At 46.5% G+C, this 14,737-nt stretch overlaps 1 protein-coding gene across 5 annotated transcripts in view; it reads left to right on the forward strand.

Moving 5' to 3' along the window:
* PHACTR1 (phosphatase and actin regulator 1) overlaps positions 1-9,520 on the forward strand; it is a 311,643-nt gene extending 302,123 nt beyond the window's left edge. For all 5 annotated transcript variants that reach the window (XM_064443598.1, XM_064443601.1, XM_064443599.1 and 2 more), the window contains 3 exons: positions 316-456; positions 3,833-3,909; positions 6,153-9,520. In XM_064443598.1, the coding sequence (XP_064299668.1) occupies positions 316-456; positions 3,833-3,909; positions 6,153-6,168 (234 nt within the window). In that variant the 3' untranslated portion in view covers positions 6,169-9,520. The remainder of the gene's footprint in view (positions 1-315; positions 457-3,832; positions 3,910-6,152) is intronic.
* The last annotated feature ends 5,217 nt before the right edge of the window (positions 9,521-14,737 follow it).

Raw genomic sequence — 14,737 nt, forward strand, 5'->3', positions numbered from 1 at the left:
TTTATTGCATTACATCTTATTTCTGCCAGGGGGGACCAACCTCACCCAGGGATTAGGGGCTCCAGCCACAACTGCTTCCCGAGCAACAGTGGGCTGCTCTAGCAGCAAGGTGGGGTGATATTCAAGGTGCTATAGCAAGAGGTTATCTCCCAAGTAGCAATTCTGTGAAAGGTTGATAAAAACAACGATACAGTGACTGTCTGAACCCTCTTATTATTGTAACGACGGTCGTAGTAAAGTAAATCCCCAAGCAGCACTCTGCAAGGAAAAAGTGAAGTCCTGATGTCTTTTCCCACTCCTTCCTCAAACCTGCAGCTGAGTCAAAGGCCCACAGTAGAAGAGCTACGTGAGAGGAAGATCCTCATCCGCTTCAGTGACTACGTGGAAGTGGCAGACGCGCAGGACTACGACAGGAGGGCAGACAAACCCTGGACACGACTCACAGCCGCTGACAAAGTAAGTGGAGCAACTTCAGGAGATCCATGACCTGAATAGCTAGAGCATGTCACGGCATCCCTCAGGTCCCACAGGTCCCATGGCCATCAAGGAATAAACCTCCACCTGAGTTCCCTTCCCGAAAGGGAAAGGGAAGAAACCTGTGGTTTCTTCCTATTCACAAAGTTTGTTGTTTGAGTCATAAACCTTTGGCAAGAAGGCTCCTATATGTGTGGAAACGAGGAGCAAGCCTAACAGCATTATACCACTTAAACAGAGAGGGGAGAATATCAAGCCCTTTGAGGAGAGGTCTTGAATCCTGTTATTTGTTGATTTTGGTCTTGCCACATAATGCCGCCAGCTGAGAGCCCCTGCAAGACCGAGCAGAGCAGTGTGACAGCAGCACTTGCCAGAATTGCTGTGCCAGGATGGAGCAGGCCTGGGTGCAAAACTGGCAGCAGGTCAAATAATTGGCAAAAGCTCCTCCAACCGAAGCCAGGTAACTTCTCTCTAGTGTGTTATGACTCAGGATTTCTGCCCCATTCCAGAGTATTTTAAGCACTAAACTGACATCACATGAGCCCTGCAGATGAAGAAAAGCTGTGTATTTGGTATCGGGTGCACTGTCCTCTGAGTACCAGTGGGACTTCACTAAGCCGTGTCTCTGGTGGCAGCACTGGTGGCAGAGGAATTAAATTGCTGGCAAATTGTGACAGTCATATCCTGAGAGTCTTAATGGTACCTCAGGAAGAAGACTTTAGTGTTTTACGGCCACTGTAAGAAAAGAGGACTATGATGCTGATCAGTGGCTCCCATGTATCCATGTATCACTCTATGATGCCCATGTAATTTTAAAGACTTTCAGGTACCTGACTTGTTTCTGTGCTGTGGGACTCACGCAGCGATGGAGACCGTGATGTCCAGTGTTTAGAGACAGGAGCAGGATTCCCAGCGATGCCACTCATTTATGGTGCTCTTGGGTTTATTCACAGAGGAAAGGGCAACCTGTTCTACTTGTATAAGTTAACCAAAGGACGTGTATAGTTCTGTGACCACTGGCTTTCTCCTTCACAGAGCGCTTTTTCAGTTTAGCTTTGGATAAATTAATGTAGCATAAACTGATCTGAAAAAAAAACCAAAAAACCAACAACTTCCTCTGGACTGTCCACAGACCATAATATACTGGGTTAAATTAGCTTTTCTCATTTTACCTAACCACATTGGGCAAGATCTTATTCAACTGACTTTAGTTATAGTCTCCCAGTTGGTTGATGAGAGAGGGAATAAATCTCCAACTGGTTCTGCAGCCTTTGAGAGATCCCTGTCTGGGATGAAAGGCATGGAGAGACTTCAGCTGGGAAGGGAGAAGATTTAGTGACCAGAGAGGTCCTTCCTCATGCTGTGTCTGTGAAAAGAACAAGTATTAAATACCACTATTAAATGTAGCCTGGTAAAGAATTCCGTATTAAGGCAAAGTACTTTGAGGTAACTTTTTCTTTTTTATAATGCATGTGCAAAGTCAATACACAGAGCAGAGGGCTTAAGTTCTCCAAATGATCTTTTTCTAAGCAAACCTGGAGAGGACGAAATGTTTGTCATTCTAATATTAATGCCCTTTATGGCATAAGAAAGCAGATCTATTATTTTTGGGGTTTGCGTCATATGGGTGGTATTCTAATTTCTGCCACTCAGATGACCTGCTTTTCCCCACCGCTGTGTCCACTGTTGGAAAAAATAGCCAGACAAACTGGGAGCACCTCTGAAATGTCTGACAAAGCTGCAGCATCCTATGGAAGATTATTTTCTTCCAGAGCTTTGATTCAATAACCATCTTAATTGGTCAGCACAGGCTAGATTTATTGCAAAGATAGATTTTAGTAATGGGCTTTTCTGTCTGTCAGTAAATCTTGCTCTGTGAGCTGGATGTAGGGAACTGCCTTCAGTCTCGCTTCATCTTTACCAGGTCTGACTGTTACAGGAATAAAAAGGGCACTCTCAAGGCGCTCCAACAGATGAGGGATGCAGGGGGGAATAGTTTTCAGACCTTGTGGGAGTCAGCAGCCCGGGTGGCCTCTTTCGCAGTCACTTAAGCAGCAAATTGGTCTGCTGAAGGTAGGCCCTTGAGTTGCTGCGTAGCCATCGCTCTGGCCTGATAGATGGAGGCAGAGCCTGACAGACATTTCTAAGGTAAATAAAAAACCAAAGCTTGCAGGAAGAGCACAAGGGGCCTTTTCTGTAGATCACGCTCACAAAATCTGTCACTTAGGGCTTGTCAAGGCAAAGGTAGTTGGTGACTGGATCAGTGGCTGTTGCAAAAGCCCTGTTTCAGGCTCATGCTGTTTGTACTACTTTAGATTTCCTTCGCTGAGAAAAATTCCTGACAGACACGCATACCGCCAACTGGAGCAGCCATTTGCAGCCGCTGATGCTGATTTCAGCATCACACGGAAAGGCAGTGGCACACATCTTGGGCCCGTGGGAGCGTTTTGCTGCAGCAGGTGCCTCACACATCTTCTCTGTACGTTCACAGTGAAACCAACTTGTGAGCTACAAATATCACAGGTCTGCCAGAAATTTTGACTTTAGGGCTTGGGACTTGAGCCAGTTCTGCTGAGCACCTTCTCCAACATGAAGCTGAGTCCCTCCAAGTCACCCCTTTTTCTTTTTTTTAATTTTTTATTCTTTTTCTTATCCTGCCCGTCATCCATGGCTTTCTTTTTGCTCATGGACAAACCGCAGAGGCTGTAGGTAACTGGTGTCCTGCAGGTGCTGAATACAACCACCTGTGGCCGTTTTCTGCTGGATCCGTGCACTGAATCGGTTCAGTAAATGGCACGGCTGGGTCACGGGGGGGAGGAGGAGGGCAGAGGAGCACAGCCCGAGGCAGAGCGGGTGGCAGGGAGCCAGGCATTCCTCTTTTCTTCCCAGCTGAGCTCAGCCGCTCTAGGTAACTTCAGGACCGCATGAAGGCAGCAGATGTCTCAAGTAGGAGTCTGGCAGGATCCAGGCCCAGTTTACTCACAGTCCAGCTCTGAAAGAGATCGCAGTGTTTGAGAAACTCTGGTGCAAATTTTGGCTTTTTCTCATGCTTATTCTAATTAGGATTTTCTACATGAAAGTGTTTACATAGTAAGCCAGAACGGGGCCTGTATCTGCATTGTCTACAATACATTTTTCAAATTGAGCCATTCCACTGAAGCATTTATCTCATCCCTTTATGTGATTTAGAACATGTTTATCTCTGGTGCTTTTCACATTTTGAAGTCTTTTTTATGTTTTTTCTTTCTCTCTCTGATAATGTTATCGATCTGCTTCACTTCTAATATACTGTTTTGAGAACAAAGTGAACTTATTTTGATCTCATTTATACATTTATGAGTTTATTTGTCCTTTGCAGGCAGCCATTCGAAAAGAGCTTAATGAATTTAAAAGCACTGAAATGGAAGTTCATGAATTAAGTAGGCATCTAACAAGGTAAGCTGAGATTAATTTTTTAAGACTATCAATGAATACTCTTGTCAAAAAAAACACAACCCAACAGCTGTTTCCCCAACACCGACTGAATACACCATGAGGTCTAAGCAACATTTAGAATTACAGGCTGTAAAAGAGACTTGCACAGATGAACTCATGCTGCCTCATTACATGGCAGTATACAGGCACGTGCCATCTGTTTAATAAACTGTAACTTCCCTTTATTTTGCTTTTTAAGTCATCATGCTCTACTGCATGTCTGTTCTTCTGATATCAAAAGTAAATAGTGTTTCTGTCTGAAGGAGGACGGGGAACTCTGGCATAGCCAGTACCCAGCAAGGTATGAATGTGTACGCTCAAACCCCGCCACACACATCCCACAGGTCTCTCAGTCCTGCCCTCTGCATCCTGCCACAAGCGATGCAGTGCGGAAATAGCAAGATTGGCATTATAAGAGAGGCACTATTTTTCACACTTTTAGGCTCTTTTTAGTTAAGAAGGTAGAGGCTGAATGAATTATCCGTGACCCCAAACTAACAACCCTCCTCTCTGACAGGCCACAGCCGAGGCATGCTGGCAGGTCAGGGTGTGTCTCCTCGCACAGCCTGTGCTGAGTCTGCTCTGGCTTTGATGCTGAGATGAGCTGAACCCCAGGCATTTCAGCTGAAGTCAGGCCTTTGCAAATCAATGTTAACCCCCACTCATTGTTAGATTTAAAGACAAGTGTTAGGTATTGAAGGCAAGTGAAGGTGAGGTCTGGTGCAAAACTGGAGCTGCCCTTGTATTAATAGATTCATCAGCTAGGTGCTCATAAAAAATTCAGCTAATACTTTCAAGAAAAATACAGAAAAGCTTAAGGCAAAATTAATTTTGTATTAGGGGATTTTTATGTGTATAAATTAATAATTCGATTAAAATTCACCACATGTATTATGCACATATTCCCTTGCAGAAATGATCTCCCTTCTACTTCGTAGCATGTGCTAGGGTGGTTGCGCTGGGGTTCATAATAACGGAGTGCTGCTAGAGACAAGCCTTTGAGCCACAAGGGCTGGAAGAAGCTTTAGAGGTTTAGTTGGCCTAGATCTGTTGACCCTGGCAACTGAGCCTTCGAGGGACATTTGGCTCACTCCTCCAGGAGAGCAGTGACAAATCAGAAAGGATGAGGCTGTTTTAAAGGGGGTGTTGCTACAAGGAGTTGAGCTCCACTGAGAGCTCCGTTGATTTCCACAAGGCCTTTAGCGTCCCACAAACATAGAGACTGGTTTAGTTTTCCAGAATTCTCTCCAGCCACTTGGCTTGCACAGGTTTCTGGGCAGTATTTTGCTTCTCTTCCAGTGTTGGGGTGAGCAGTGACCCTCTGTGGTGACTTGGTTTGTTTTTGAAAGCCACCAAGCGGCTTTGACTCACAAAGTCTAGGCCAGGTCTACTCAAAGGTATACCTAATAGAAATTGGAATAAAGGTTTGTCTGAAGTTCAGCAGGACTTACTGGTTAGACAAGTGGCTTCAGAAAATATGCAGTTGAATGAAGCGTGCTTAAACAAAATAGAGTCATTCCCTTAAACAAACTTAGATAAATCACCATTATAAAATCATTAGCAAGGTAATGAGCTATTCATGTCATTAAGCAGTGGCATGAGCTGAGCAACGAATATGAGTCTTGCTTTACTAGTGGGACACATTAATTAATTCATGACAGAGTGAAAAATCAAAGCTTTAAAAAAAAAAAAAAAACAACCTTGCAGAGCTGACAAACCCAGGCCGCCCAACACAGGGTGTATTTGTGGAAAGGGTAGCCATTTTAGTTCTACTTGTCTCTTTAGCCTCAGCCGTTAAGAGATAATCATACCTGAACTTTACATAAATCTTTCTGGCTGAAGAGCACGAGGTTTGGCTAAACCAGACAATTTTTGTGGAATCAGGCATGGTGTGGTCTGAAAGAGGACTAGCTGATCTGAAATAACACACCCAGGGATCTGGTAGGATGGACCCAAAGCATATTCGTATCTTTGGTAGGTTTTAGTGCAGTCAGCTCATGCCTATGAACTGTGAGTCTGGCAAGGACCAAGGAAGCATGAGTGTCTGTTCTGGGTCCGCAGTGCCAGCGTGGCTGATGTCAGTGCTGCCTGACTGTGTCACTGCAGCAATTAGTTCTCCAATTTATTTTTTTTTTATGTACCATATGCATGTGAGGATGTTATCTTACTATTTCTCTTCCCCTCCCCCCCCCCTTGGGTTTTAGGTTTCATAGACCGTAGCAGTTCAATTCTACCTGACTACTATGCCGTCTTCAAACATAACTAAACGGAACCATAAGTGCTGGTATTATTCACTTCCCTGTTACGTACAATGTAAATCTTCTGAACTGCCTTTTTAAAAAAAAAAAAAAAAAAGAGTAGAAAAATAAATATTAAAAAAAAAAGGAAAATTGTATTTACATGTGATGGGTACTGCAGCATCATCAGACCTGCTGGTTCAAGCTTCAGTGACAGAAAATACCCCTGGTGGGAATCGTGCCAAGACTTGGCATCTATTATTAAGACTTTCCTGGCATGTGGATTTGCCATACACGTTCAAGCCCAGCTGGTGGCGCATCCATTTCGTCTTTGGGCACCCTTCATCCTGACAAGCCTCTGTCAGCAACTCGAGAGAGCCCCAAGATGGTGTTCAGGGAATCACTGGCCTGGGTGAAGGCTCCAAAAGACCGGCACCTATGGCACTAAAGCACTTATACCAAACACTCCTTTCAGGCTGCGAGCACCTTATGAGGACGGAGAAGGAGCAAAACTCCTCTACAGGCCAGCCCGTCGGTATATATCACCTGACTAGAAAGGCATTTCTTTCCCTGGAGAAGTTCATGGCCAGGCAATAGGCACTGTTCAGCTCCCAGACAGAAAAAGGCATCGCCTGTAAGACCACAACTCCCTACTGAAGGCTGGTTCCGTTCTAGCAACTATCTAGTTTTCAACTCTTTCAAGTATAATTTTTCTAAACCCAGTTGTGAACCCATAAGCAGTAAGCGACAAGAATGTTGAGGACAAGAAAGCAAAACCTGTCTCTTCATGGTCACTGCATGGCAGTCGCTCAGCTTGTAGTTTGTGTTTACACCCAAGCCTCGCAACCGTGCGAGAGCCAACGCGCGCCCGGCAGTGAGAAGAGGCTGTGATTCTCACCTGCTCTGCGGAGGGACACGCGACAGGAGGAGCTGGGGGGGGGTTCGATGAGGGATATCTGTCCTCTCTGTATCAGGTGTTTCAAGAACTGATCCTAAACTCATACTGAGAAAAGCATGACAGCTTGTGGTACCTGGCCTAACAAAAGGAGTCTGGTGCATTGGTATGGATGGTGAGACTTGTCACCGGTACCCACAGCTGAGGTGTAAGGACAGCAATGCAGGGCTGTTCCGTTTTGGTTTTAATTTATTTTTATTATAGCTGTTTAAGACACAAACTGACCAAGTAGAGCTCAGAGAGCTGGTCACTCTGGGCCTGCAGACTTATGCGTGTGCTTAACACTAAGTAAGCATGCAGCAGCCTCACTGCATTCAAGAACATGTCTGACAAGCGTAATTGAAGCTGAATACATGTAAGTGCTTTTCTGAACTTTGGCCAGCACCTACCAGAATCAAGCCCTTCACTAGTATAACGCCAGCAAGCTGGGGCAAACATGTCTAGGATTCCTTTCCAGCTCTAGCAAGAAACTATTATGCCATGTTTTGGGCCACTGGCCCATAGCACTGTAGCAACATTACTGTACGTTCCAGATTAGTACTTCAGGACACCTTTTTTTCTTCCACAATAGCTATTTTGCTTTGACAGTTTGAACAGAGAGGCCAAAGTTTTTTACTACAATGTTGTTATTTCTGGTTGTTTTTTTTTTTCCTTCCTTGCTGTCTTCCACGTATCTATCCACTCTTCTGTGCGCCCTCTCTACCTCCCCCATGCTCCACTAACATTGCCCTTTACCGATTGCGGGCCGAGAAGCCTCTCGCACGTAAGCATTGCATGGCCAATGCTGCATAGTGCCAACATGCCTGCCTCTTCTCAGGCCTCCGCCTCATGCCTCTGGTCGCAGGGGTAAAGCTAAAGGACCAAGGGGTTGTTCTAGCATCCAGCCTGCCAAACAACACTGGCAGTGAGGCTAACGCACACCACTTACGCTCAGTGGTACTCGATACCTCACAGATTTGCTCTCCATCAGAGACAAGCGAAAGCTTTTCATTCTCATCCTTGCAATGCTATGGAGTATTAGCCATTAAATAATTGGCTGTTGTAGGATGGAAGATGCTACAAAGGAAAGTAAAAACCAGCTGGTTTCTGGTGCCTCACTTCTGAGGCAGCACGCCTCTGTTGTGATGCACTTCCCGGACCAGGTACCGCTTTCTGAAGAAACACACAGCAATCCCTGTACCACCAGCTCACAGTTGCTTCAGATACACGTCCATCAGTGGTGGAAGCCTTTAATGTGCAATGTTATCAGCTCAGTGCAGCAAAGACAGCGCACTTACCTACTAGCCAGGAATACACTGCTTTGGGGTTATTAAAGTCATTTACATAAACATGCACTCATAACAAGGCTTCATCACAGCTCTAAAAAGGGAAAGCAAAACTCCTGGCTTCTGACTACACCCACATTGCATTAGGAGAGGGCTCTGCAACACGGCTGTTCTGAAGAGCAGCAAGCCCTCATGTTCCTAGTACGGATCCAACACCTGCCCTGGCATTGTTAGCGTAGAGGTTTAGTGCAAAAGGGAAGGAGCCCATTTAAGGAGCAGCAGTGACAGAAATCACAGGAACCAGTAGGCTGGTGGGAGGAAAAGCTGAGGGATTTGGATTTGGGGTTTTTTTCCATTTTATGATTAAAATGGAGAAGAGGTGGAAGTAGCAGACTGCTGTTGTCAGTGCTGGAGCAATGTGACTCCACGTCACCTGGGAGTGGACCCCAGCAGGGCCCATGCCTGCTGGCTGGTAGCCTAAATAAACCCTTGGGCTCTGGTGGAGGCACATAACAGCCAAGTCCTGGGTGATGGCCAGACCTTCCCCACCACCCTGCCTTCATCTGGATGGGCCCAAGGTGGGTCCCTGCTGCTCCCTTAGCAAGTTGTCGTGCTCTGCCGACTTCAAGGCTCACGCTGGCAACGTTTTTTCCTTTTCTCTTTTTCTTGCTATTTTTTCATGATGTTAACTCCTGGCTGAGCAGACACCAGGACACCGTGGAAGAAATGCCATATTTCGCCCTATTTGCAAGTAGAGCTTGTTACTGAAAAGGGAGGAGGAGAAAGAAGCCATATAAAGTGTTTGGCACTGTAGTAACCATCACAGACCTGGCACTTCAGGTGGTTTTAGCTTCAGTGGGCCTGGGTATTTCGCAAAGTTACCCTTTGGCGAGGCGGTCTTCAACAACCTTTCAGTGCCTGAACACTGCAGCGCGTCCTCACTTTGCATGCCCACCTCTGGCATCCATGGGGAGTTGCACGCAGGCTGGGGAACAGCTAGTCTTTTTTTTTTCTTTTTTTAAAATCTGTTTTCTTGAGCACTTGTTTTTCTCATCTGTGAAAGCCATCGCTCTCACGGCAAAGTAGTTGTGATTCTGGCGGGGGTGGAAGAAAAACAACAGTCAGTCATGATTTCACCCCTTCAACCTGGATTATGTATGTTGTCACATAAAGATGATGGCATTCCTGCTAAGACTCTGTTAACACAAGTCACCCCATTCATATTAGGAGGAGATTAATAGTAGTAATAAAGAAATTACATCAGGTTTAGAGAATGGAAAAAGCAACACAGAACAAAAATGGCTACTCCGATCATCCATCTCCAGGGCAGATAATGGAGATAATATTCTAGCGTCAAGGAAGAAAAAACATTTTGGTTACAATCTCCTGAATCCTGATGGGTTACTCATACTTAAAATGTGCAAGTATTGTGACATCTGTTCTACAGCCTGTGGAAAGATGAGGTGGAACACGGGGTGAGGGTCTGTGGAGGTGGCGGGAATCGGAAAAGCAACTCCAAAATGCCTAGACAAAAGTTCTGATTGTTTGGGGAAAAAAAAATGATGGTGAGGCAACATGATGGTGGCATCGCCCTCCCACCCACCCCCTCGCCAGCAGCAGGCCGTAGGGGCCTGGCGATGGATTTATGACTAACAGGGAAGGTCGGCGTTGTGCCCTTTCCCCACCCTACGCCCCACTGGTTAGGTGCTTGCAAGCTGAAGAAGTTTTAGGCTGCCGGTGCGCTGGGACGGGGCTCAGGTTAGCTTTTGTGTCTAGACAATTCCTTGTGCAGGCTTATCAGAAGAGAAGGGGCGGGGGGGGAGGATAAAATAGACTTTTAACTATTTTATGTTAACTGAAGCTATTTAGTGAGCCCGTTACACAAATATATTTCAGCCTGATACTTCTATGTAAGCACAGCACTTCGTCATCACTGCAGCTACTCACCAAACTCACCCTTCGTTACTGCTACAGTGCCGTCTGTACAGTGGAAACACTATAAACCGACAGAGGGGGAGCACTTCCAACATGCCAGTGAAAGCTTGCACTCAAAAAAAACGGGCGAGATGGAAACCCATAGTTACACATGAACAGGGGCTCCCTACCGTGCCTGCAAATAATATCACTTTGTATAAATAGCCATGGGAGATGACTAGGCTAATTAAAAAAAAAAAAATCAGGAAAGAAAAAGGGGACAAATTATTTTTCCCAGGTGTTCGGTCTGCTCAAGCTTGGAACAACTTCTGTAAACAAAGAGGAGGTGACGGGCACATTACCTGCATTCCCATGTGCCCCAGTTACTCCTGCACCCGTTGCATTTTTCCAGTTGATATCCAAGTGTATGTATATAGTTTGTCTTTGTATAGGAGTGAGTGTGGTGGCTGTCAATCATGTGCTCTTCCAGTATTGTAATTTAACAGATTATGGCTGTATGAAAACCATGTAAATAACTAGAAAAAAATTAAACTGGATCTCTATGTCCTAGTTTTTGTACATACTGAAACTGCATGGTATTTAAATTATTGTTTGTCTCTGATGTATGCAGTTTCTTAAAAAAAATTCCTTTAAAAAAAAAAAAAGCATTCCTGTGCCTGTGTATTTTGTCACCCTCTGTCCCAGTGACTGACAGCATAACGAACAGATGCAGCCGAGGACACCAGCCCTCCCGCCACCGGCCGGGCTCGGCACGGCAGCCTGGCAACTGCAGTGACAGCGCGCGCGCCCACGGCGTGCCCGCGCCTCGGCAGGGAGCAAGGCAGAAGAGCGAGCCTTCCCAGAGCGGATCGATGGGACGTTGGATCGGCCAAGCCACTAGTACCATCTCTGTGAGCTGGTTCAGCGAAGGGTGCACAGAAAGAGGGCTGGTACCTCAGCTGCTGAGGCCGCACCCAACACCAGGCTAATAGAGAGCAAGCACTAGACACACGCGCGCACAACCAACCAACCCGCCTCTCACCACAGTGCTGCCCGGAGTCGGCGTGCAGCACTGTCGACCTCTACTCTCCCTTCCCTGCCCGCAAGCCTTTGCCCAACGTGCAACACCCTGTGGTTAGAGAAACTGCCGCTGGGCAGTACCTAACAGCACAAGCGCCATTGCTGCCCAGCAGAGCAGCCATACCTGCACATCCAGCTACTCTCCTAACACCTTTTCATCTTCCCCTCCCCTCATCTTTTTCCCCCAGGTAGCCTCAGAGGTTGTGCAGCATTTCAGGTTGTGACAAACGCCAGCCTCTGCGTAGGGAAAAGCGGAGGGAAGGAAAAAACCAAACCAAAAAACCAACCTTCTTTGTGAGAATAAGCATGTACGTTCAGTCTCACCAGCCGCCTGCAGAACGTACGGAAGGTAACAGCTCTGCTTTGCCTGTTTAGGTTTCGTAACTGATGGTGCAAAAATCCTGAGCCCAAAGAAATAACTGGCACCCAGCATCCTCACTGCAACTACTGGAACTAGCAGGTGGGAGCAGCTCCCCTCCCCTGAGGCACACAGAGGCTTCCAATTTCACAAAAATGAAAGGTCCATATACTTTAACTGACCAAATTCTGCTCCTTTCCATTGCTGATACGGAGACACAGTTTGACCAAAACTCTCGTACTGGGCTTTTTTTGTTTGTTTGTTTCCATTTGGGTAAGTTTGCGCTGACCTCCTCACGATCCTTGTTTGGTGTGTTTGTATATATTTCCATTCTGGCAGCCAGCAAGTTTATAGCTATCCACTGAGGTTTGGATAAATAAATGCAGAAAACAAAAAATCCTTTTTTTTTTTTGACTAAAGATCCCCTTCCTCAACAACTAGCTATGGCTTCCGTAGCATCATTATATAGTGGGGGATTTTATGTTTTAACTGAGGCATTTCATAAAACCAGTCTAAGGAAAGAGCCGTGTGTGTGTGTCTTCAGTAAAGTCCATGTAATTACTAGCAATCAAATTGCAATCTAATGCCATCTTTAGGCAGGAAACAAAGAGGAGGGCTAAAAAAAAAAAAAAGAAATCAATTCTCCATTAAATAAGGCAGCCCCCGGCGACCAGCTCAGCAACAGCGTTTGTGCTGCCTTCACCAGCTGCTTCAAGCCTCTTCAGAAAAAAACTGCAGAGCGCAGGCCCACAGGAACAAGCAACAGCCAGGCGCACCCTGCAGCCACCCTCTTGCAGCACTCCCCGTTAACAGGACGCAAGATACAACAATTTGTATTTTAACATCTATCTGGCTAGTGTCTTTTACATACATGGATGCATGAACCCTGAGAGGCAGGAGACAGGCGTATCTGTTTAGCAACCAGTTCAGAATGTAAAAGCTAGATCCGTACACACGTCTGCACGCATGCCCGAGAGCCGGTCTTCCGTCTGAAAGAATGGCCGCTAGGCATCTGGATTCATTTTTCAGGGGCGGGGTGGGGATGGAAGGAAGAGGGAAGCATGCTGAGCCCACTGAGCAATCCCGCAAAGGCCTTGGAAGCCGATGCTGCCAGGGACGAGCCCAGCAGAGCAGCCGCCTGCTGCACACACCTGCACGCCAGACGCACCACCACGCGCGCACGCACACGCTTTGCTGCTTGGCAGTGCCTGGCTAAGGGCTCAGCGCCCCCAGCACAGGCAGGGGGTGACACTCCTCTGCCGTCATCTTCCTCACCCCCGTTCCTCCCTGTGGCGCTTTGGAACAAGGCTTCCAGGCAACTAAGCCTGGAACAACAGCGTGGCCGTGCCCCGGCCGCCCAGTCGGCTGGTCTGCGTGGGACAAAGCGGCCGCCCTACTCCTGAGCAGTGTGAGCCATTTGCTGCTGCAAATGGGCATCGCCAGCACCCGTTAAACAACTGGCAGGGCAGGACGCAGGTGGTGCTACGCCACCCTTTGCCCATGCTGGCAAGCGCTGCCTACAAACTGTACAAAATTGCATACAAAATTCCTCCGAGTGGCAGAATGAATGAAAGCTTGGCTTTTCAGTAAATTTGTTAGGGGCTCTGGTGTTCAGAAAGACATCTTCAAGTGAAGTTGTCCCACGTATCCCACAGGGCGATGAAAGCTGATCCGCAGAGACCTGCCCTCTATCACTGCTACTTTATCAGCCTCTGAATTACTGTATTTCAGCCACTTTTGTCTCCATACTCCCCAGCCTCTCACTAAAATTCAAATCACCCATCATTTTTCAAGCACCATCCTCTGACATCTGCCATTACTTTTCTCATCTGGAATTTCCATTGTATTTGGACATCAGCTGGAAAAGAACCGGTACATGCAACATGGGAGAGCACAGACATGTGGCACTGCTCTAAATCTCTCTAGAGAGAAAGTACTGCTTGAGGAGAGAACTGGACCAAATTAGGCTTATTTTTCTTGTTTGTAAAGCCCATGAAGATACTTGGCAGAGTAAGGCTTGAGGGGGGGAGCTCTCGAACTCTCTGAAGTGAATGCTTTGGTGTTGATCCTATTGTCTCTGGGGAAAACAGGAGAAAAATAACCAACAAAATCTCAAACATACTCAGCAGCTAGTTCTATATGAACAAACAAGCATGCAGCAAGCTGCTACGTACTCTGCCAGTCAAGGAGAAATAATGTAAATAAAGATAAAATATCTCATTTTCAGGAAAAATTTACCATCGGATGACTTGTTACCATATTCCTCCCACAACAGCGTAGAGGTAACAGAAAAAACAGCAAAGGTAAGCCCTTCGCCACATTAACTTCACCAGGGATTTCATTAGGAGGCTCTACTGTGTGCAACTTCAAAGCACTCTGCCTAAGGAACTATTAGTCCAAGGTAGATAAATGACCAAACTTGGACGGCCCACTACAAGTGCCCAGCTGGACACTGCCAGTATTGCGGTGTTTTAGTTCAAGAGGTCAACGGGCAACTGTTAGCCACATCTGCCAAACCCCTGGCTGGTTACCGTCGCTGGAGGCACAGACCAAGGCTTCCCAAATGGTAGACTCTGCTCTAGGTTGGGACTTCAAAAGTATCTTGCCTCAACCTCACCCTGCTCGTCACACGCTGGGGAGAGCGAAAGCTCACATTTTGCTGTTCTCCTGCTCTCTTGGGATGTAGGTCTCTAAGCTAAAGCATTATGTTCACCTGAGCAGACACCACCAAAAATTAAGTGAGCGTAAGTTAGCCAGATTCATACTTGCAGCCTTCTGGGAATTCATTAAGTTTCCTCCATAAACTATATCCCTCAAATCCACAGTGATAGCCTGGAAACGGACCCATTAAGATACACACAATCACCTCTGACCAGACCCGTGAAAGCAGCATGGGGTTAAACCACTATCTGTTCTCTAGAGAACTTCCCTCCTTCAGCACAGCCCAGAATAAATAAATGCACCCCATTAAAGAAACACT

The sequence above is a fragment of the Phalacrocorax carbo genome, chromosome 2 (genome assembly GCF_963921805.1).
Source record: "Phalacrocorax carbo chromosome 2, bPhaCar2.1, whole genome shotgun sequence".
Lineage (NCBI taxonomy): Eukaryota > Metazoa > Chordata > Aves > Suliformes > Phalacrocoracidae > Phalacrocorax > Phalacrocorax carbo.